At 44.2% G+C, this 20,463-nt stretch overlaps 1 protein-coding gene across 9 annotated transcripts; it reads left to right on the top strand.

Annotated features, from left to right (window-relative positions):
• The first annotated feature begins 36 nt into the window (after positions 1 to 36).
• Bruce (BIR repeat containing ubiquitin-conjugating enzyme) lies at positions 37 to 19,669 on the top strand. Of its 9 annotated transcripts, XM_089466013.1 has the most exons (33): positions 37 to 505; positions 1,116 to 1,426; positions 1,583 to 2,633; positions 2,842 to 3,567; positions 3,670 to 4,489; positions 4,551 to 4,786; positions 4,843 to 5,064; positions 5,366 to 5,641; positions 5,724 to 6,138; positions 6,208 to 6,635; positions 6,694 to 6,935; positions 7,021 to 7,132; positions 7,197 to 7,240; positions 7,295 to 8,628; positions 8,689 to 8,960; positions 9,040 to 9,215; positions 9,282 to 9,767; positions 9,836 to 9,956; positions 10,723 to 11,510; positions 11,583 to 11,847; positions 11,908 to 12,131; positions 12,194 to 12,311; positions 12,373 to 12,603; positions 12,664 to 12,848; positions 12,922 to 13,463; positions 13,525 to 13,988; positions 14,052 to 15,386; positions 15,722 to 15,994; positions 16,053 to 16,670; positions 16,731 to 17,544; positions 17,606 to 18,077; positions 18,141 to 18,569; positions 18,628 to 19,669. In XM_089466013.1, exons 1-33 carry the CDS (start codon positions 286 to 288, stop codon positions 19,111 to 19,113), a joined length of 14,736 nt encoding a protein of 4,911 aa, XP_089322139.1. In that variant the 5' UTR covers positions 37 to 285; the 3' UTR covers positions 19,114 to 19,669. The 9 variants fall into 9 exon arrangements, with proteins under 9 accessions (XP_089322139.1, XP_089322123.1, XP_089322127.1 ...); XM_089465997.1 differs by having other exon boundaries at positions 1,119 to 1,426; positions 7,197 to 8,628; XM_089466001.1 differs by having other exon boundaries at positions 4,551 to 4,771; positions 7,197 to 8,628.
• Positions 19,670 to 20,463: the final 794 nt, after the last annotated feature.

Below are 20,463 nucleotides of genomic sequence, written 5' to 3'. Positions count from 1 at the left end.
TTAATTTTGAATCTACCCCTACATGCTTACACAACTCTGAATTGCATTTTTTGACAATTGGCAAACGCCAACGCGAATGGCAAATCAAATATTCATCTGTCAGAAGGAAGAAAAGGGGACACATATAGGAAAAACTGCAGCGCAGCAGCAAGAGTCCCGTCGAAAGTAATTTAAATTGTGAAAAAAAATTTGAATTAATTGTGAAATCAATAATCTAAAGCATAGGCAAAGTTCACATTGTCATCGAATCAAAACGCGCGTACGACGCCCGCATGTAGCTCAAGCATGGAACAGCGCATTCTAAAGCAAGACGGCTACTTGGATGTGGGCGATGATAGCAGCAACGACGGAGTCTTGCCTGGCGGAGCACCAGTGTTTGAAATTCGCAATATTGTGTATCATCCACATCTAAATGTGCTACTTGCGTTCGGCGTCAACAATCTAGTGAAAGTTCTAGATGTCAATTCCGGCGTTATATTGCAAACGTATCAATTAAGTACAAATGGTAAGCAGCAGTAGCAGCAGCAGTTTTTTTTACAGGCATACACATACATTTGCACATACATGTATGTACGTAAAAATTACTACACAGTCGTGCAAATACATACATACATATGTACATATGTATGCACGAACAAATGTCAATTTATTGCATTGTGTTTTGTAAATTTGTCTGTATTCGTCATGTTCAATATGCATATGTATAAATGTTTGTATGTATGTATGTCTGCATATATGTACATATCTCTGCATTTTAGTGCATGTTTGAAAGGAAACGCTGGACGTTTGCGAGGATATTATAAAATTAATGTCATTTTGTGTTTATGTTGGCGTTATATATACACACATACATACATACATACCTACTATACATAAATAGGCAGGAGAATTCTATTGTTATTGTTTCTACTTATTACGCAGTTTACGCATATGTTGCTTGCTCTAACATGGCATACATATGAGTATGTATGTGTATATATGTGTGTATGTGTCTGCCAGATTAAACAAACCAATTAATTGCAAACCTTAATGAAATTGATGGTGACCTGTGAAGTGTGATCAATTTATGAAATATATATTAATATGTATATATATATTTTTTTAATCTTGTGCAGCAGACAACTTAATCCATGGACGCTACATGCCATTGCAAGATAAAATCTTGTTCTGGGATGGCCATAACTTAGGCCTGCGCGGCGACTACAACGGAGTTCTGCTCTTGGATACAATATTGCAGGCGCCAATCGGGCAGAATGATGATTATATTAAGCTGGAGCTTATTTTGTCCGAAGCGATCATCTTTCAGAATTGCATAAACGATCTGGAGAGTGAAGGCCTCGAGTGTCCGTGTGATATTAGTAATGAGCTGACACAGAAGATAAACCAGGCTCAGTTGAACACCAAGAAGGGCATCAAAGCACAACGTGTAAGTTTTTCATTTGTCACTTATTTATTTTTAAATACTAAAATATAAAATATAAAAATATTTTTAAAATTAATCAGAATAAAGAAATCATCATTCATAATAGATATTTTATTTTTGTATTAATTTATATTTCTAAAATATACTTTATTATTTCAGTGGAATACAATTTGCTTGGAAGTGCCGTATTCCAGTCTGAAATTGGTTGCAAACAATGTGGTCATATTGCTGAAGCGTTTGGAGCGACACATTCCGGTTCTGGCCATAGCATCGGCCATCAACGAACGTTTAACGGACATGCTAATGGGGTCTCGTTTGCCCGACTACGGCTGGAACTTTAGCAACTTCCAGCGCGTCCTCATGCACTCGGAAGCTGTGCGTCGCCAGACATTCGAGAAATGGCCGCACATGGACTATAAATGGGCGCTGCCAGATCAAATGGCACAAGCCGGCTTTTACCATCAGCCATCGTCATCAGGCGAAGATCGAGCTATGTGTTTTACGTGCAACGTGTGCTTGGTTTGCTGGGAAAAAACAGATGAGCCCTGGAGTGAGCACGAGCGCCACTCTCCTCTCTGCCCGTTTGTTAAGGGGGAATACACACAAAATGTACCGCTATCCATTAGCTACGCCACCAATCCGGCAGTAACTTCGCCGGGCTTAGGATTTGATGTCATTTCTAACAGCGACTACGCCAATGTTCTCTGCACCAGCTGCACCCAGACTGGCGAGCTAAGCGTGTGGAGTATTGAACGTCATCTGAAGCTCATGCACAGCTTTCATGTGCCCACACTACTCAAGGAGCTGTTCGAGGAGAACTTTGAGTGGGCGCGCGTTACTGCCATCTGCGTGCTGCCGAATGCGCGCGCCCGGGCTAAAGTCAACTATGTGTACTCGGAGAACTATAGTGGAACCGGCAGCAGCAACGGTGCTGCTCACGCCAGCAGCATGCACGGCGGCAAGTTTGGCGGCGTTAATACACAGCACATAACATCCACATCGACGCTGCGAGCCGGAGTTGTGGGCTCAAAGATAGTCCTTGGTGTAACGGTGCGCCAAAGCAGCGGCGAGACGGCATTGCGCATGGTGGTGCTCAACATCGTGGAATTGGATAGGCACAGCGAGAACTCGGCCGTTATTAGCAATGATAGTGGCAGCGTCTCCAGCATGGGAGGCCAGATCAAGAAGACATCTTCGCAGTTAGGAACTAGTAAGTTCTCATTATGCTTTAACTATTATTGCTTATATAAAAAACCAATGGAAGTAGTATCCATTGTTAGCTTGAGCAAGCGTTTTTTATGCATGTTTGATTTCAATAATTGGCTGATTAATTCTTTTGGGCTTTGTTTAATGATACATTTATATTTCTTGGTAGATCGTATGTTCTTATGTGTTTGTATATCTTTTTCTATTCACAGCTTCCAGTGACTCAAATGTTGTCGCTAGCCAAGTAAGTCTTGAATCTTCTAAGGATGATGACAACAAATCGTTGACGCCATATGAAAAATTCGCTGACGGCTTTGACAGCAACGGCTTTGTGTCCGCTTTAATGACTTACAACAAAAACAATGATGTTAACCAGAGCGGCAACAATTCTTCTGTGTTGTACGACTTTGATTTGTCGACGTTGTCGCAAATACTGGACAGCAATCTCGATGATTCTTCCTCAGGCCTAATGGTCTCCTCGAATACAGTGAATGTAAGCAACAGCTTGCTAGGCATGAGCAATGACATGGACAAGCTGATGGATCAGGCCGATGTTTCACATCAAAACAACAATAACAACAATGACAACACTATGGGTGTAGTCTCCTCCAATAACAACAATAACAACATTATCATAAATGGCAGCAACAACACGAGTGACAAGTTGAATAGCAGCGAGGAAATTGACTGTGTAGTAGAAAGCTGGACGAGCGTTAAGCGCATGAATGCCTTGGATGGGGCACATAGTACGAAAGGAGGGCAGTTAGATGTGCAAGAGATAGTGGAGATTGACGAAATTATGCCCACCAGCCCAAAGTGCAATCAGTTGCTGGTTAAGCTGATGCGTACCAAAGCCCCTGATTCGGAGGACACTAAGATCATAATGGCTACAGTCGCCAAAGAAGAAGAAGAGCAACACAATATACCTACGGATGCTGGTGAGTAAAGGATTGCTTTCCGTTGTAATTTATTTGCATATAATAAATTACAAAACCTAAACAACTAAGAGAAAATAATTCATTTGAATTTACTAATTTCAGACGAGAACAATGCCGAATGCAATGTGGCAGCACAGCTGCTCCTCTTTGACTACGATGACGTCCAAATATCCAATGATTATACTCTTGCCATGACCTTTAGCCGGGCTAAGTGTCCCAAGCAGCTGTGCATCCTGCCTCCCTATGTGTCTACAGCTTCGGCTGAGATCAAAGAGACCGGCTCCATTTGCGTCGTGTGTGCCGATGGATGCATTGAAATTTACTCCTTAGCCGATTTTCAAGTAACGTCGGTTATCGAGGAGGAGGGTGAGCACTTTGAGGCCGTAGTATATTGCCGAAACTTGGACCGACTCTGCTGCTGCTCGCGCCAGGGAGGTATGCTGTTTTATTCGCTTAACGACGGCGAGAACGACTCTGGTGATGAGCTGCTGGAAATGGAGGATGACTGCAGTACTACGTTGACACATGCTATGGACTTAAGCGTAACGGATGGCGTGCGCAATATACCCGGGGCCGACCCTGTCATAGGCGACACAATGATAACCGGCGATGGAGGCAGCGATGCGGTCGCCGGAACATCAAGTCAAAATGTACATGTGCAGACTTCGCCATCTGCTGCATCGCTGATGGGCAACAACGCAAACCTGCTAGCATACAAGACTTCTGACTTGACTCTCGATGACTTGCGTGCATTATATGCTTTGACGCAATTCGATGACAAACTAACAGTGTACTCAGCTGAGGTGCCAAGCTGCTGGAACGATCTAGGCCAGGTGCAAAAGCAGCGGAAACAGTCGCAAAATATGCGTCATGGCGGCGATGAGCGAGACTTTACTCGGACTTGGAGATTGCACAATGATGCGTAAGTCGTAAAAGTTTAATATTTTAAGTTGTATTTTAATTATTTTATTGTATTTTTTAAGAACCACATGGGACGAGCACATCATTGAGCTTAATCTGGCTCAGCCAGTGTCCTTGGGTCACATCGACCTAAAGTTTACTGTGTACCAGCAGTGCTCCAATCCGGCAGCCATTCAGGTCACCCTGCTCAAGCAGAACACCAATGGATTTGGCTACAGAATGAAAGGACCACACGCCAGCTACAAACCCAACGTCATCGATGATAACATAGACTTCTCTTACAGTGAGACACAAAATAGTAATCTTTTCATATTCTTGGCTTTATGCAGCTCTATATTTATCCATAACTTACAGTTGCCAGCGAGAATCCTGTGCTCAGTGAGGAGTACCTGTTGACCCACAATGCCGAGGTGCTCGCTGGCCCCATTGAGCTGTCCTCGTGCATTGATCTGTGTGATCAGGGAGGCACCGCCACCCTCACTTCGCCGAAGCTATTCAAGACACGCACACGCAATTTCCTTCTGCATATCAAAACGGTATCGGATCCATCCAAGGAGGGCCAAAATAAAACGAGAGGTTTGTAAGACTCACATACGTTCAAAATAAGAGAAGTTGCATAAATTACCCATGCAAACTGATGCAGATTTTATACATCTTGTCAGATTATAGCCTGTCACATTTGTCTCCAGTTTTCCGTAATATAATTGCTCATCCTAGTTTAATATATGTAAAAGAGTCCGTGTAAGAAAACAATTCAATAGAATTTTGGTTCGGTTTAAGTATATGTAATACAATACAGTGGTATATGATTCTCGGTGCACCGAAGATATTTTTCTTTTGGATTTGGCAACGCTCATTATTCATCCAACAATTGCAGTTTTTTCTGCGCGACACAAGAGTCCGCATCAAGTTGAAGGCTGTGTTAATCGTACAAGAACCAGTAAAGTAAATGCCGCGCTATCGCATGCAAATCAAGACCTTGTGAAAACTGGAAAAATCAAAATCATATCAGCTTTCAGTACTCCGCTTTACAGTGTGAAAAAAAATTTATTACTTTCGAATGTTAAACCAATCATCGTGTCCAAGCATTCGCTGAAGTCCCGGCCAATCGCAGATGGTCCCTTTGTTCGGCGCAATCCCGGGCAACTAATAGGTAGTGCCCATCGTAGCTGCACCTAGTACTGCTCCCCTTTTAATATACCATCCGAATCATAACACCTACTCATTTGCTGCAGGTTGCGATTGGCTACACGAGATTTCGATAAGTGTGCGCGCCGTTAAGTCACAAACTCGCATAAGCAATGCGCGCATTCAGCGGATTGCTATGCTCGATAGCAACGGACTGTTGGAGCAGCTCTTCCGTATAGTTAACGATTCAGAAACAACGCCGTTGGCTAGGAATCTAGCTCTGGATGTGCTCAATTGGATTTGCTTCATCCGCTTAAATCGTTTCCGTTCCCCAAAATCAGAGCGTCTTAAGGACCAGATTAATAAGCAAACTGCGGCTAATATGAACGATCTGCTGGCGCAGCAGTTTGAATGCATCAACTTGTCTGAGAAGCACATCGAGAAATTGATGCGGAACTGTATTCTCTACAGTGAGCGCACCACGGCGCATAAGTGTGTCAAACTTCTGATCATGCTAACAGAGTAAGTGGAACAAAAGTCGATTTATAATTTATGTGACCTATAATAATCTGATTATTTTGTTAATTGCAGGGGCATGGCCAATCTGCCACGGGAACTACAGAAACATTCATCACTAGATGTCAGCATTAAGACGGCAATATCAAATACGTTCCATGAGCTGCCGCAGGCTCAGTGCGCTAGTGTTGTGCGCTGGTATGCGATGCTTACCTGCGCGACATCGACTGCAGAGTCCCACAACAGCATTTCAGAGTATGCTATCAATCTGCTCAAGGAAATCGCGACTGAAATCGATAAACGTTGGGATCCGCATTGCGCCCTGCTGAGCACGCGCTTTGGCCTCTATGGTTATCCTTTTGAGCCAGAAATTTTCGACTTTGATTTTCCCAATATAAATAGACACGGATCTAGCTCGTCCGTGGCACTTACAAATGTGATACGGAGTAGCGCCACCATTTTGCCGGTAACAGGACTCGACATCAAGCGCTTGAGCTCGATAGGTGGGTGTGAGACTTGAAATTCGCCTAAGTAGAACTGTTAATAAACGACTAATTGCAGATGGTGTTGACTTTCGCACCTTTCCGCATCTGATACGTGGGAAGAGCATTAGCAATCAGCTGCGGGGACTGCTGGAAGTAGTGCAGCTGCATTTCAATTGTGTGCAAACCTCCGAAGCCACGCGCATTGATAACGTCGACAGCGTAGTTAACGGCGCTGCCAGTGTTGTCATTGAGGATGTCATGATGATGCCAAAGATGACAGCAACCAAAGGAAAGGATGAAGAATTGGTAAATAGCAAAGTTCAGTAACAAAGCTTAAATTATTTGTATAAGGAAAACGTAAGATTAAAATTTATTGTCCAATATTTTGAAATCCTATTTTTAGCTTAATGATCTGGTCAATGATGTGGAGTGTCTAGTAGAAGAGATGAAAGACAAGGATGTTAAAACCGCCTTTGGATCCTTTGGCATGGTGAACGGGTTCAAGGACAAAGCTTGTAAGTGCTTATTTGTAAGATGTCCTGTAATTTGTGTATTCATTTGTGCTTTATTAATTTTTAGCCGTCTCATCGCTCACTGATTTGGAACATGCCCTAAAGGAGGAGGTAAAAATCGAGAAGGCAATTGATAAGCTGAAGATATCTAAGTTTTTGCCACAGCTCACACTTTGGAACAGCTATATTCAAAAGAAGTTTGGAATAAACGAGGAAAACTCCTACGATGCTTTTGGCGAGCTGGACAACTGGGAAAAGCCGGCAATGAAGTCTTGCCTCGACTCGCTGCCTGAAGAGGTCTCGCTGTCGCAGTCGTCTGAGAACTCGCAGCCCCCAACTCAACCGTGCGCCAATGAGAATACACCGAACGTGTCGGATGATACAGCGGAGAGAGAGAAGATTTTGGAGAATTTGAGTGCCAATCCTTGTCCGCCAATTGCTTGGCACAAGCTACTTACCCCGCCTCCTAAGCTTATGATTGTTGTTGACCGCATGCATTCGGGCGCCCGCCGTTTCGTCGTACTTGATTTTGGCCAGCACGTACTACTGACCGATGTGGTGATACCTGCCTGCGATGAGCTAACGTCGCTAAATATTGATATTTGGTGCTTCGACGAGGAAACGGATTCCACGCGCCTTGCACAGGTTTCTGACATACAGACCAAAACCCTGGTTCTAAGCGATATGCAGCCACCACCAATTTGTCGCTATTTGAAGCTGACTATTGTTGGACGTATTGGAATGTCATCCACCAAGTGCAAGGTGCCGCTGGGTAGTTTCTTTGGTCATCCCATTGTACTTGAGCATGATGGCTACGGGGATCAGCTGGTGCGCTTTGTTAAGCAGCCGGTCCAATCCCTACAGGCACATCTCAAGTCTCTTAATGCGCTTTACGAGGATGTTCACTGCCGTTACAGCCTAGCAAGTTGCAAATTAATGGAACTGCTGTCGCCTATGCGGAACAGCGAGTTATCCAATGTAGCCCACCTGCAGGCTTTTATCAACAAGCAACGTGATGAAGAGCTTAGCTGCGGCATGGACAATAACAACAAAGTGGTCTCCCTATACGAGGAATGCATGCTGCTGCAATATCAAATCAACGTTATACGAAACGTGGTGCTACGCTTGGAGCGGGCAATATCACCAAAGTCTGTACGTGCGCCAGCACCACCGAATCCTGCACTCATCGAAGAGGCGTTGCGCACCGCATCGCGGGATAAACTACGCGTATTAAGTCTTAGCCTGGTCGAGGTGCTTTTGCATTTTTCCATTGAGTATGGTATTAAAAACATACTGCCCGTGCATCAGCGCTTCAATGTGGCCACTGCCAAGGCCCTGTTCAACTCGCTAGTCGTGTACGGCGAAGCACAGTTGCAACTGACAACGTGTTCCCTGCTGGTCCGCATGTGTTGCTTCCAGCCTTGGTGGGGCGACTTCTTGGCCGATACATTTTGTAGTTTGTTCTCAGCTCAGAATTGCAAAGCATTTCCACAGGATCGGTATGTAAAATTAGTTTTCAATCAGCCATATTTGGTACTTAATTATTTCTATATTTGCAGAATATTCTTTTTGCTCACCTATTTGGGACGTCGCAGCATTGCGATGGGCGCTTGTCGCTCCATTGTGATAGATGCTGTGCTTAAGACACTCGTCAAGTTGCTGGCGCCCATTTCGCCGCACTATAAGTTCCAATCGGAGCAGCCCAGCACTTCGGCCAGTGCAGCGGAGCGAAACGCAGCTATGGGCAGCACGTCTGACCTTCAGCTGATTACGTGGCTTTTATTGTTCCTTTCGGTTTGTTTGGATGATAATAATGAACGCAAAGACAAATGTGAGTAAAAATTACACTTTGAATCAGTGCAGAGGATTATTTTCATTATTATTATTTTTTTGTTTTTCTTTAATTTTAGCGTCAGCACGCTGGGATTTCATGAGTTGCGAAAGCGACTTTACTAAAACCAGACCCAACAATTCAACCAACAGCAAGCAGCTGCGCTGCTTCAAAAAGCGAATCATTCAGCAGAATAAATACTCTGTTCAGCCCTACACGGACTGGGGCAAGAAAATCTACATGATTCAAAATGAGGTAAAGAGCATAATACTGAAAATAGAGTGACAGTGTTTAATAATTGACAAATTGTCTAACCCTTAGCACCCAGGAATATTTATGGAGCTGTCGACTAAGTCGAAGGCGAGTGGTGCAGGCAAATCAACGTCGACAGCTGGAAAAATTAATATGGTATCCAGTAGCATGTGCCCGCCCAGCTCCAATGCAAGTGGCAACTCGGTTAAGGCAACTGGAACCTCTACAGCGTCGCCTAAGCATTTGGACGGCTTGGGAGCTAGTACTGATGGAGACAGTAATTTTGACAAAGGCCTGAAGACGCTGAGCATGTCCAACATCAAAGTTGTCATACGTGGGCTCTTCGCTCTATTGCTCGAGATGGATTTCGATTGCAATATGGATCAGTTTCTGCTAACGTGTAAAGTCATAGCGCGTCTTGTGGCTGCGTGTCGGCCATCGGTGCGACTGTGCAAAATTGTTACAACAGCACAGCTGGAGCAGCTCATTCGCCTAGCTGTGTGGAACGATCAGCAACAACCCTGGGCTGTGCATGCAATTACTTGTTTGCTTCAGGTATTATTTCGAGCATAATTTCAAAGCTTTTCAAATTATTTACTCATATTTAATAATATTGACACCAGGACCTATTGGATGCAGACAAGCAGTATAGGGATAATGACGCCACGCCCACCAACGATGGAGCCCGCTCCATTGTGACGACAGCAGTGCAGGAGACTCGTGATCTTTTCAATGACTATACTTGTGAGTATTTAATGATTACAGACATAGCTCGATTTTCGATGTCTGCAATTAGTGTCTCTTATTGACATTTTGTGGATTGAGTGTGGATTGAGTATATTCATATGCATGTGGCTGTGAAGAATGAAGATGAGCTAATTGCACATTGATTAATTCTCATTGGACGAACGGCAATCGCAGCTCTCCTTAAACGATGTTCGTTAAAAGGCGTAACATTATAGTTTATTTCTCAGCGCTGTCCCGAAGACCACTGCGAAAAAAACGAACTCTTTCCCTTTGAGCAAGAGCGAAATAGATCGTAAAGAATAGAACCGCTAACAGTTCTTTGCGAGAACTTGTATTGAATACAAAAACAAAAGCTTATACATAATACTTATGCACTTTCATCTTCATAATTTCCTTGACTGTCCAATATGGGAATACTGTCTCACTCTCGCTTGGAGCAACGCACTTCGGTTATTTTCTGTTGGGTGCCGTGAGATGAACTATTCCTGTGACGCTCATTTAACGAACGTCGTTTAGGGAGAGATGCGATTGCCGCTCGTTCGATACGAATCAGCAATTAGCTCACTCTTTATTCTTCACATTTCCATACACACACACACACACTCAATTCACGCTATTGAGCTGTTCATTTTTCTCATAATGTCAACAAAAGACTCTTGCGTGCAGACATCGATAAATGCTGAATAGTTTTTTGCGAGCAATGATGATATAGGTCTGTTTACGTACCTTCGTTAATTGGTTAAATATTGTTAAACCTTAACAGCTGTCAAATACAATTACCTACCTTCGCTGATCGAGTGCGAGGATACTGAATTTGACGAAATACTAAACGATATTGATATGATAGAGCGCACAAAGCCGATTACTAAGAAGGAAAGCAATGCGCTCTGCAAGAACACGTTTAGCTTCTTTTGCAAGTCAATATCAATTGCGATGGATAGTCGGTTGGATGCTGGATTGGAATTGCATGTGGAAACCCAGCTGCGTCGCCTAACCAACCGCACATCGCTAGATCTGTACTCCTCGCTGCCGCAAGTGCTGACCAATGAGTTTGTGTCCGCACCGCCAGATGCTGCACCCTGGCCCGAATATCTTACGCAGCTGTGGTCTGGGCCGGACTACAGTGGTCGCAATACATACATAATGCTGAAGAATGTCTTTGATTCTATACTGGCCGACTTGCATTACGAGGATACGTGGGTGCATCTGGAACAAGTGCTGCAAATGTGGCTAACACTGAATTGTGAGCTAGCTGACAAGCCCTACACCTCGGGTATTACACAATCGGATGTACCAAAAATTCCATTTGGCGCCAATGCTGTTCAAGGACTGCTACTAGCTCTGGCCTGGCACAATGATATTAAGCTAAGGACTTGGTGCTTGGGCTTCCAATGCCTATTCCTCGCTTGTAATTCGCTGCCCATTGGCGACGATGTAACAGATTGCACGCGTATAAACGAGGTCATTGTGAATGATGAGAACTTTGAAAAGATGCTGCTGCGCTTCTTTTCCGGATACGGAATGAGTTCCTCTATCATTACCAATCGCTGTGTAAGCTATCCCTTGACAACTCAACATATATCGGCTATCAATGTGTGATCAAAATTTCTTTTATTTTATCAGGCTGGTCCAACCATCTGTAAGCATTTGCACGAGTTCCTGCTATGGCTTCATAGTAAGAATGAGAGTAACTACGGTATCATTCCATGTAAGCGTCGACTCAAAGACATCTTGTTGCATGTCGTGCTGCAATTGGTGCAGCCCGGCGGCGCTATTAGCAACCAGCAGGGCCCCATCGATGCACAAAATCAACTGGTGCGCGATCTGCTTTTAATGCCGAATGATAAAGGCGATTTGAACATTGCGCTTAAGATTATCGAGAGTGTTTGTAAGTAGTACAATTCATAATACACACGTACATTTGGGGTTTAATGCCTTCGTTTTTTAGCCTTCCTAGTCTACAACAACATTTCCAATGGTGAGAAGCTACAGTGCCAACGTGGCAACGAGAACAGTAATGCTGGCAATAACTTCAGCAATTTGTTTGCCAATGTGCTGGGTTCCGAGAATCCGAGCAAACAAAATGCCAACATTTGCGACAACTCGTTGATTATAAACCTACTTAAATTGTCCTCGCATATGGCTCTCACAGAGATGCCCCGGCAGCCCAGCGTATGTTAATCTATCGAGGAACGAACAGAAAACATTGTTAGTATTGAATTTATTTTCTTTAGGAGGTGACTATACCTGAAGAAGAGGAGCTGTCCAATCAAAGCCAAACGGATGAAACCAAAGCCGAGCAGTTGAACACAGAGGGTCATCGCAGCAAGGTGCCCTGCATTGCCGATTGGGGTGCGTAGTAAAGTATATTTATTTGTAATATAAATGTTATAGTACAAATATTTTATTTCAGTGTTACGCCAATTCCCGACGATGAAGCGCCTGTTTGGCGCACTCTCTCAATGCTCGACAAATACGTTTACAATGATGTCTTCGAGTTGTCTCTTTTCGCTCAAAACGAACATGGTTCTGGATGAGCCGCAGACTATTGCCGATGCTGTGTTTAGTTTGATGATCACTTTAAGTGAGCGAGCTTCTAATCCACGCCTGGTTGTAGCTCCCATATGCCAATATCTCGAAGAGAGTAAGTTTTCATTTGCGTTTCCCTCATAGAGATTATACTGACGACTCTTTGTTTTCGCAGCCACCATACAACGCAATGCCACATTGCCGCGTCTGCAGCTATCGGAGCCCTTCCTTTGGTATATATCGAAGGTGTTGGAAGTAACAGCTGCTGTTCAAATTTTCACACAGCTTGGCGGTATACAAATCATTTGCCATAATTTGGTTCGCCTTAACAAGACTATTATAAATATGCAACCGGGACTGGTAAGTGGCTTAATATCTTTGTGTAACTATAATAAACTGAGAAGTAAATATCATTTAACTTGATTAATTACAGATCTCAATGATTATGCAACATATGACTCGTAATACTCGGCTGAAGCTCAATAGTCATGTAAGCAATGCTAACGCCTGTAAGAAAACCCCCGCGGGCGCACCCGCGCAGCCTCCGACAACAGTCACACAGTCCACCAGGAGCAGCAGCGCCCAGTACGATGGGTTGATCAACTTCGCACCCTTCTCACACATAGTGTCGGAAAATGATGCGGCTCAAAGCGCCGAAATGCTTATATCAAATCCAAATGCCACTCATAGACGTCCACGCTCGCCTGCCTGGAGCTATATGTTCTATCCGAATGAGACACATGTTGATTTGACAATAACTCTGCCAACGGCCATTTTGCTCAAGGAGGTGCAATTGGTGCCGCATACCTCTAGTCTAGCTTCGTGTCCCTCAGCTGTAGCCTTGGAGCTGTCTCGTGATTATGGTGTTGGTTCTATACCCGTGGGCGCGCCCATGGCCACTACTGGGCTAACCTGCATACGTCTTAAGCTTGCCAAAGCCGAAGTGGCTACCAGTATCGTGCTAAGGCTTTATAGGTAAGCACAACATATAGACTTTTCGTTTATAATAACTAACAAGATGTGTTTTTTATTCTAGACCCAAAGATTGCGGCAATGTCGGGCTTGTGCAAATAGCTGTACTTGGCCAGACGATCTTCGGCAATCGGATGCAAGGATTGCGCAGCCAGGGTGCATTTGGAGAATCATTTATTGCCTCCTCTGCGCCAATGGGCTCAGCCGCATTGTCAGCAATGGATGTAGATGCTATGCCGGAAGACGATGCGTTTGCTAAGACAAGCATCGGTTGGGTGCGAATTTTGTCTCGATGCTTTCATGTGGCTGCCCTGCAACCAGACAGCAAGCTGTCGGATTTGATTGCGTCGTATCCAGCCGCATATCCCGGATTTCTTGAGGCCTGCTGCTCTCTTTTAAATATCATGCCAATGATACCAAGCTTTGCGCAACAGCATCTTGAGACCATTTTGATCAAGCTGGGCGCCTACAACAATGAGCTTAGTTTGCAGCTTCTGCGGACATTACTTTGGCACACAACACCACAGGGTAATTCACAAGACTTTTATTTTATGTAGTACCGTATTAATATTTGGAAATTTGCTTTTGCAGTGTTTAAGCTCTCCAGCGATGCTGTGTGTGATCTCATTTTCCAAGTGGTTACAGGCTCTACTGTGTATATGCTGGAGAAGCTGCGGGTGCTGCTTGATTGGATTATGCAACTGCGCGACACTTACAGCAAGCAGGCACGCTGTAACAATCCGCAAAGCGGATTTGTCAAGGTGATTGCCTCCATTCTGTGGCAAGTGCATCGCCAGCAGCAGGTGCCCGATCTGCCGCAGCTTATTACACCGGCATTGTTTGAGACTTGCTACCAGTGGATATCTGAGCTGGAGCATGATGAGCCACTGAAGAGCAGCTTTGATGCGCTCATATGTTCGCTGTGCTACATAAAGCCTGAGCTATTTAACCAGTTGCTGGTTAAGTTGGGTGTGAAGCTGGAGCAGCAGACGCGCGGCAAAACGGACGATAGCAAGGTGCAAAGCGGATGTGCTTGGTTCCGTCGCGAGGGAGTTGAAAGTCTTACAAAGTTACTGGAATATCCAGCTTTTCTGAAGACCCTCGCATTGGCTTGCCAGTCTCCCGTGGCTGTTTACCAAATGTTAGACTCGGGCCTGCCTAAGCTGCTTGCGCATGCCATTTACGAGTACTGCACTTATATGTTGCCAGCAACCGAGGTGCAACCTGTGGAGCTGACGACCAAAGCATCCTGCAGCAATCAAGCAGCCGCCGGTGGAGATTCCTCGCTCACAGATTTTGATAAAGCGGAAGCGAATTTCGGGACTGACACAACACCGCTACTGAGCTGCGCTAATGTCCCCAAGGTGCTGGACTTCTTTTCGGAGTGCTGTGCCGAGGGCCCGATGCGTGACTGGCTGGGAACTATGCAGGGTTCGTTGTTCTGGAAGCCGCTCCTACAGCTGCTGTGCAACACACACTTGGCGCAGTTCAGCAAAACGCTGCCCATGCAGCAGACGTTCATTCGGCTGGAACGGGCAACAATCAATTTCTTTACACGTGTGAGTGCCTGCCACCCAGACAATCAGGAAGTGCTCACATCGTTGCTCATTGGCGCCATCATCTGCAAGCCTCTGCGCTCTGCTGGCGGTAATCGCCCAACTATTTCTGGATTCACGCGCCAGCTGGTACTGCAGCTGCTGCTGGAGAACGAGCACATCACCGTGTCTGTGCGCAGCCAGCAGCCATTACAGCGCAGGGATACGTTGTCAGCCATAATGGGCGGCAATTGTGCTGGAGGTCCCAGCAACAGTTTACCTATTGCGGCAGTCAATCATCATCCAGCGAAGCGTAGCAGCGCCCATCAAATGCTATTCACTGTGACCACGAACACCACCTGCCAGGAAATCATGCAGAATTGTGTCAGCGGTAAGTACATTCAATTACACATAGAGGGAGTGAGTGGTGTTCTTAAGTTTAATTACCATTAATAACATCGCGATTACAATTCATTGTTTGAATGCTCATTAATTTTTATCAACAAAGCACCATTGCCCATAGCTACAGTGCGAAAAATAGCAAATAATTAATTATTATGCGCTTGCAAATTAATTTACTTTTAATTCATGCTCATTTTCATGAATATTAATATGAAGTAGAGTCCTCAATTCAAATACATTGATTTTGGCAGTAGTTTAAGTTTATTTCTTTTTCATTAAATTAATTTTCTATTTTGTTTCTTAATTTCATTCTCGTTGCCTTAGTTTATAGTAACTTAGTGTATCAACAACCAACAGATCAGCGCACTGGAGGCGATGCTTCTGCTGGTATGCCGAGCGCTGCCAAGTCAAGCGATGCAAAGCTCGACAAGTCGTGCTTCATTAACTTCAACAATATGGAGGCAGGCAGCATGGAATTCTTAACAGTCGGCGCTGCAGTGGCTGCTAAGGACAAGCGCATCAAGGATGCCAAGAACCAGGCAGCCATGAATAAAGACAAGGAGACTCAGACAACAGCTATGCAACTGCTACCTATAAGTAAGTGAAATTTGTAACTCACATTAACCATCGCTGATGAACCATACATTTTGTACAGATACCTTCAATATTGAGGAATTTCTATTGCAAGCTGCACACGCCGGCTCTGGCAGCCAGTTGGTCGTAGCTGAGTACCCAGATATAGTGCTGTCCGGTGATGCCACAATCTCACAGGTGTTGGCCACATTGCAGAATGCTGGGCACTCGTTGTCCGCGCCCTGTCTCTCTTTGGATTTGGTACTGCAGCGCTCCATGGGCGATGAGGCTGCCGAGTCGAAGAAAATTAAGGCTGTTTGCACCGAACCCTTGCCATCTCCGTTGCAGCGCTTCTCCAGCAGTGGTGGTTTATCTCTGTTAGCCCACTATTTGCCGACTGTGTATCCTGAGCACATGGGCCGCAAAGCTACTGCCGTAGCGGCCGAGAAGGAGAAGAGTCCACCACTATCCGATTGGGTTAAGCTTGAGCCCAATGATGAGATCTACGAAGATCTGGAAGATACCATATGTGAGCCGACTACCAAGCAGGTTACCGTTAGCTCTGTGCCCCAACATTCGCTAGCCGCTTTCGGCTTGTTTCTGCGGCTGCCCGCCTACTCTGATGTTTTGCTCAAGGACAAACAGCGTGCGCAGTGCCTGCTGAGACTCGTGCTAGGCGTCACCGGCGACGGCGATGGCAGTAAGTAGAGATTCGAGTAAATAATATTATATTTACTAAACTATTAAACTTGATTTACAGATGACATCTATAGCCTTTCGTTGGCACCCTCGTTACCAACATTACCGTTTGAGGTGTTCCGCCAGCTCCTTGATAGTGTGTCATTGTCCACGGATGACGGCGTACTCCTGCGGCGTGTTGTCATCGAAGTAGGAGCTATGCATCTTGTGCTTAATTGTCTAGGAATCTTCTCACACCAGTCTCATAACAACAAAATCGGTGCATTGATAAACGAACCGTGCTCCAGTGGAAACAGCAACGGCAACGGCAACGGGAACGGGAACGGTGCAGTAACTAAAAGCAGTACAGCTGAGGAGCCCATTCCGAGTACGACAACGTCGGATGATAAAAGCCACATATACTGGGCCAAGGGCACTGGCTTCGGCACCGGTTCTACGACACAGTCATGGAACGTAGAACAGGCGCTGATGCGCCAGAAAAGTGAGGAAGAGCACGTGACGGTGCTCTTACTGGTGCTATCCAGTTATATCAACCCCGGTGATTGTATACCCAGCGAAATGCGCGGCGAGGATATACTTGCTTATCATGATGTGCGCGACGTAACCGGGGAACTGCCACCCATATTCCAGACTCTCCTGCAGCAGTCGTGTCTCATACCAGCGCTTAGCTCTTATCTGCGTAACGACTCAGTTTTAGACATAACACGACACATTCCCCTTTATCGTGCCATTTTAAAGCTGTTGCGTGCACTTTCTCTGTCTAAGAATTTAGTTTCGTTACTGCAGCCGAGTGTTAACGGAGACTGCACCCCACCAATTTCGGAGCTTCTAAAGAACATGAAGACCTGCGTTGACACGTATGCCAAACGGCTCAAGTGAGTATAGCACAGGTGTAAGATAATTATAGCCGTCTAGCATTTATTTCATTGCTTACAGAGTCAACAAGAAGTCTAACATCAAAGGCCAAACGCACCAGTTGACTTTCAATATTGATGATGGCGATGACGAGGGCCTCGCACTGCTCATACCGGACATACACGAGACTTGTGTGCTGGTGCAGAAGACGACTGATGCAGATGCAATGATTAACATGTTGCAGACGCATGAGGATGGCATGGGTTCGATAGAACGGCCAATGAGTAAATCAGTTGAGCAGCGCTATCTGGAGTTGATGAAAAAGCGCCAGTTCGATACATATGATATGATTGTGGAATCGGACAATAACAGCTTTCGATTTGTGGTATCGCATCATTTTGAAAAAATGGTGCGTCTCGCCGGAGATCGGTATCATCCTTCACGCGTCAAGCGCTTGGCACAAGAAGCAGTCACGCTCTCCACCAGTCTCCCATTGAGCTTTAGTAGTTCTGTATTTGTGCGCTGTGATACGGACAGATTGGACATCATGAAGGTGGGATATTTATATACATAATCTCATTGTGAATTATCAATTTATGAAATGATTGTTTCTTAGGTGCTAATAACTGGTCCAGCAGACACGCCATATGCCAATGGCTGTTTCGAGTTTGATGTATTCTTTCCACCGGACTATCCCAACTTGCCCATGCTCATCAATCTTGAGACCACGGGTCGTCACTCGGTACGCTTCAATCCCAATCTGTACAATGATGGCAAAGTGTGTCTGTCAGTGCTAAACACCTGGCACGGAAGGCCCGAGGAGAAATGGAATGCGCAAACCTCCAGTTTCCTGCAGGTTCTCGTATCCATACAATCCCTGATCCTTGTTCCAGAGCCATACTTTAATGAACCGGGCTTTGAACGCAGTCGGGGCACACCCAGTGGCACGAACTCATCGCGCGAGTATAATAGCAACATCTATCAGGCGTGCGTGCGTTGGGCAATGTTAGAGCAAATACGCAATCCGAGTCCATGCTTCACAGATGTAAGGTTTATTATTTTAAATCACTTGATCCCAATTAATCTAAATACATGATTTGTAGGTGATTCACAAACACTTTTGGCTCAAGCGCGAAGAGATCTGCACACAAATCGAGGGCTGGATTGAGGAGCTAAGTAAGCCACAATATACCGAGCGTGCTAGTCGCACTATATCGTTTAACTCGATGGTGTTGCGCCGGCACTATCGGCATCTACGAGAGGAACTCGCCAAGCTTAAGCCTCCGCGTGGCCTGGAAGATTTAGATGCACCGTTTAATCCGGTAGCCACGCTGCCACCTATGGATGTGTCCACAACAACGACAGCTACCCCAACGACAAATGCACAAGTGGGCACCGAAGACTCACTGGTGCCAGAGCTAAATCTATTGGTTGACAATGGGGACAGCGATATGTCTATGCCAGCTGACTTCTTCAAGGATATGAAGGAAGAGGGGTTACTGACAGGCGAAGAAGAAGTGGTCGAAATTTTAAGTGATACGGAGAACGAGAGCAGCGTGTGGCAAGATAAAGAGGAGGACACACCGTGAATTGCTCCTGAATGCCGCTTGCTAGTGCGCACTAGACAGTTTTATTTATCTTTTTAAGTTTTGTTTAATGCTCTTTTGTTTTTTTAATTTTGTAAGAGAGACTGCAACTGCAACAGAACTTGGTGTGCTTTACATGAAGAAAATCTAATATTTAATGTTATCGATGGAGATCCCTTTGAAAAATTAGTTACAAATATATAAATGCATATTAATCACAGTTTCATACAAAATCACCTTCATAAATGCATATTAACAAATAAATCTTTTTCACTAAACACAGCCTAACACCGTCTAAAACTCTATCGCGACTTATATAAATGTTTCATCAAATGGATCTATCGGAAGGATAATATATATAGATATACATATATATAATGAAAATAACCATATGTGTATAGCATAAAATATCACAACTTTAACAACACCACCAAAACTAAATTAATGTGTATTAAACTATGAATGTAGTGCTTTAGTTAAATATTTACAAACAAAATATGCAGAGTTACTTTTACAATTGAAATGCAACGCAAAATAAATTTTGTTTCTCCAAGAATAAGTTTGTTGATTGAATTTGTGAATTGGCATAGTCATCAATTATGTTTAATGAAGGAAATGTACGGGCTAGTCACACTTCATTTGATATATACGACAAGTTGAAATAAGAAAGCATTAGTCGGGCAATCTGTATTTTTAAAATATACTCTATATCTTGAAAAACCAAAGCCGACGTCGCGTCGACAGGAGTCGCACCCACAACTTATTGGCTAACTGTCAGCACCGCCACTTGACCGTTTTACACCACTAAGTAGCAAATCAAAACTAATCTGGCAGCTGGCGAGTCGAACACAAATCAATCGCAATCGCAATCGCAATTTTTAGAACAGCAAGGAATGCACGCATATAAATGAATGTGTGCATGTGTGCATGTGCACATACATACGTGCATACATATAAAGAAAACCCTACCGCTTGACGCTGCTTTCCAAGTGCTCTCGCTAATTGGCTAAACGTTTTGTTTAACAACTTCTGTGTTTTTTAACAAATTTCAATTAAACTTTTAGCAAATATGTACTGTTCATTTAATACTGATAATTTTTAAATTGAGTGAAAATGAATACAGCAATAACAGTATTGTTTTGATCGATGTCTTTTATAAGGGAATAATGTCGAACATTTCAAACTTAATCTGCGCGTCCTATAGGGTCTGTTATTTACATGTAATTTGACTTGTTACATCAATTCAAAAAAAAAAAAAAAAAAAAAAAAAACATCATAACCTGATTTCCCACATTCAATGTGTGTATATTACACAAAGGTATTTTTCAATTTAAGCAAATTTCCAACTTTCTA

Source organism: Drosophila arizonae, chromosome 2 (assembly GCF_054131065.1).
Source record: "Drosophila arizonae isolate 15081-1271.41 chromosome 2, UAZ_ARI_1.0, whole genome shotgun sequence".
Lineage (NCBI taxonomy): Eukaryota > Metazoa > Arthropoda > Insecta > Diptera > Drosophilidae > Drosophila > Drosophila arizonae.
The sequence above is the reverse complement of the archived record's forward strand: the minus strand, read 5'-3'. Positions and strand labels throughout refer to the sequence as shown.

Coding starts and splice junctions, on each gene's coding strand:
- Bruce (XM_089465989.1), top strand. CDS start 286: ATGGAACAGCGCATTCTAAAGCAAGACGGCTACTTGGATGTGGGCGAT. Junction 5,642..5,723: donor CAATCCCGGGCAACTAATAG/GTAGTGCCCATC, acceptor CATTTGCTGCAG/GTTGCGATTGGCTACACGAG. Junction 18,570..18,627: donor CGAGTCCATGCTTCACAGAT/GTAAGGTTTATT, acceptor CATGATTTGTAG/GTGATTCACAAACACTTTTG.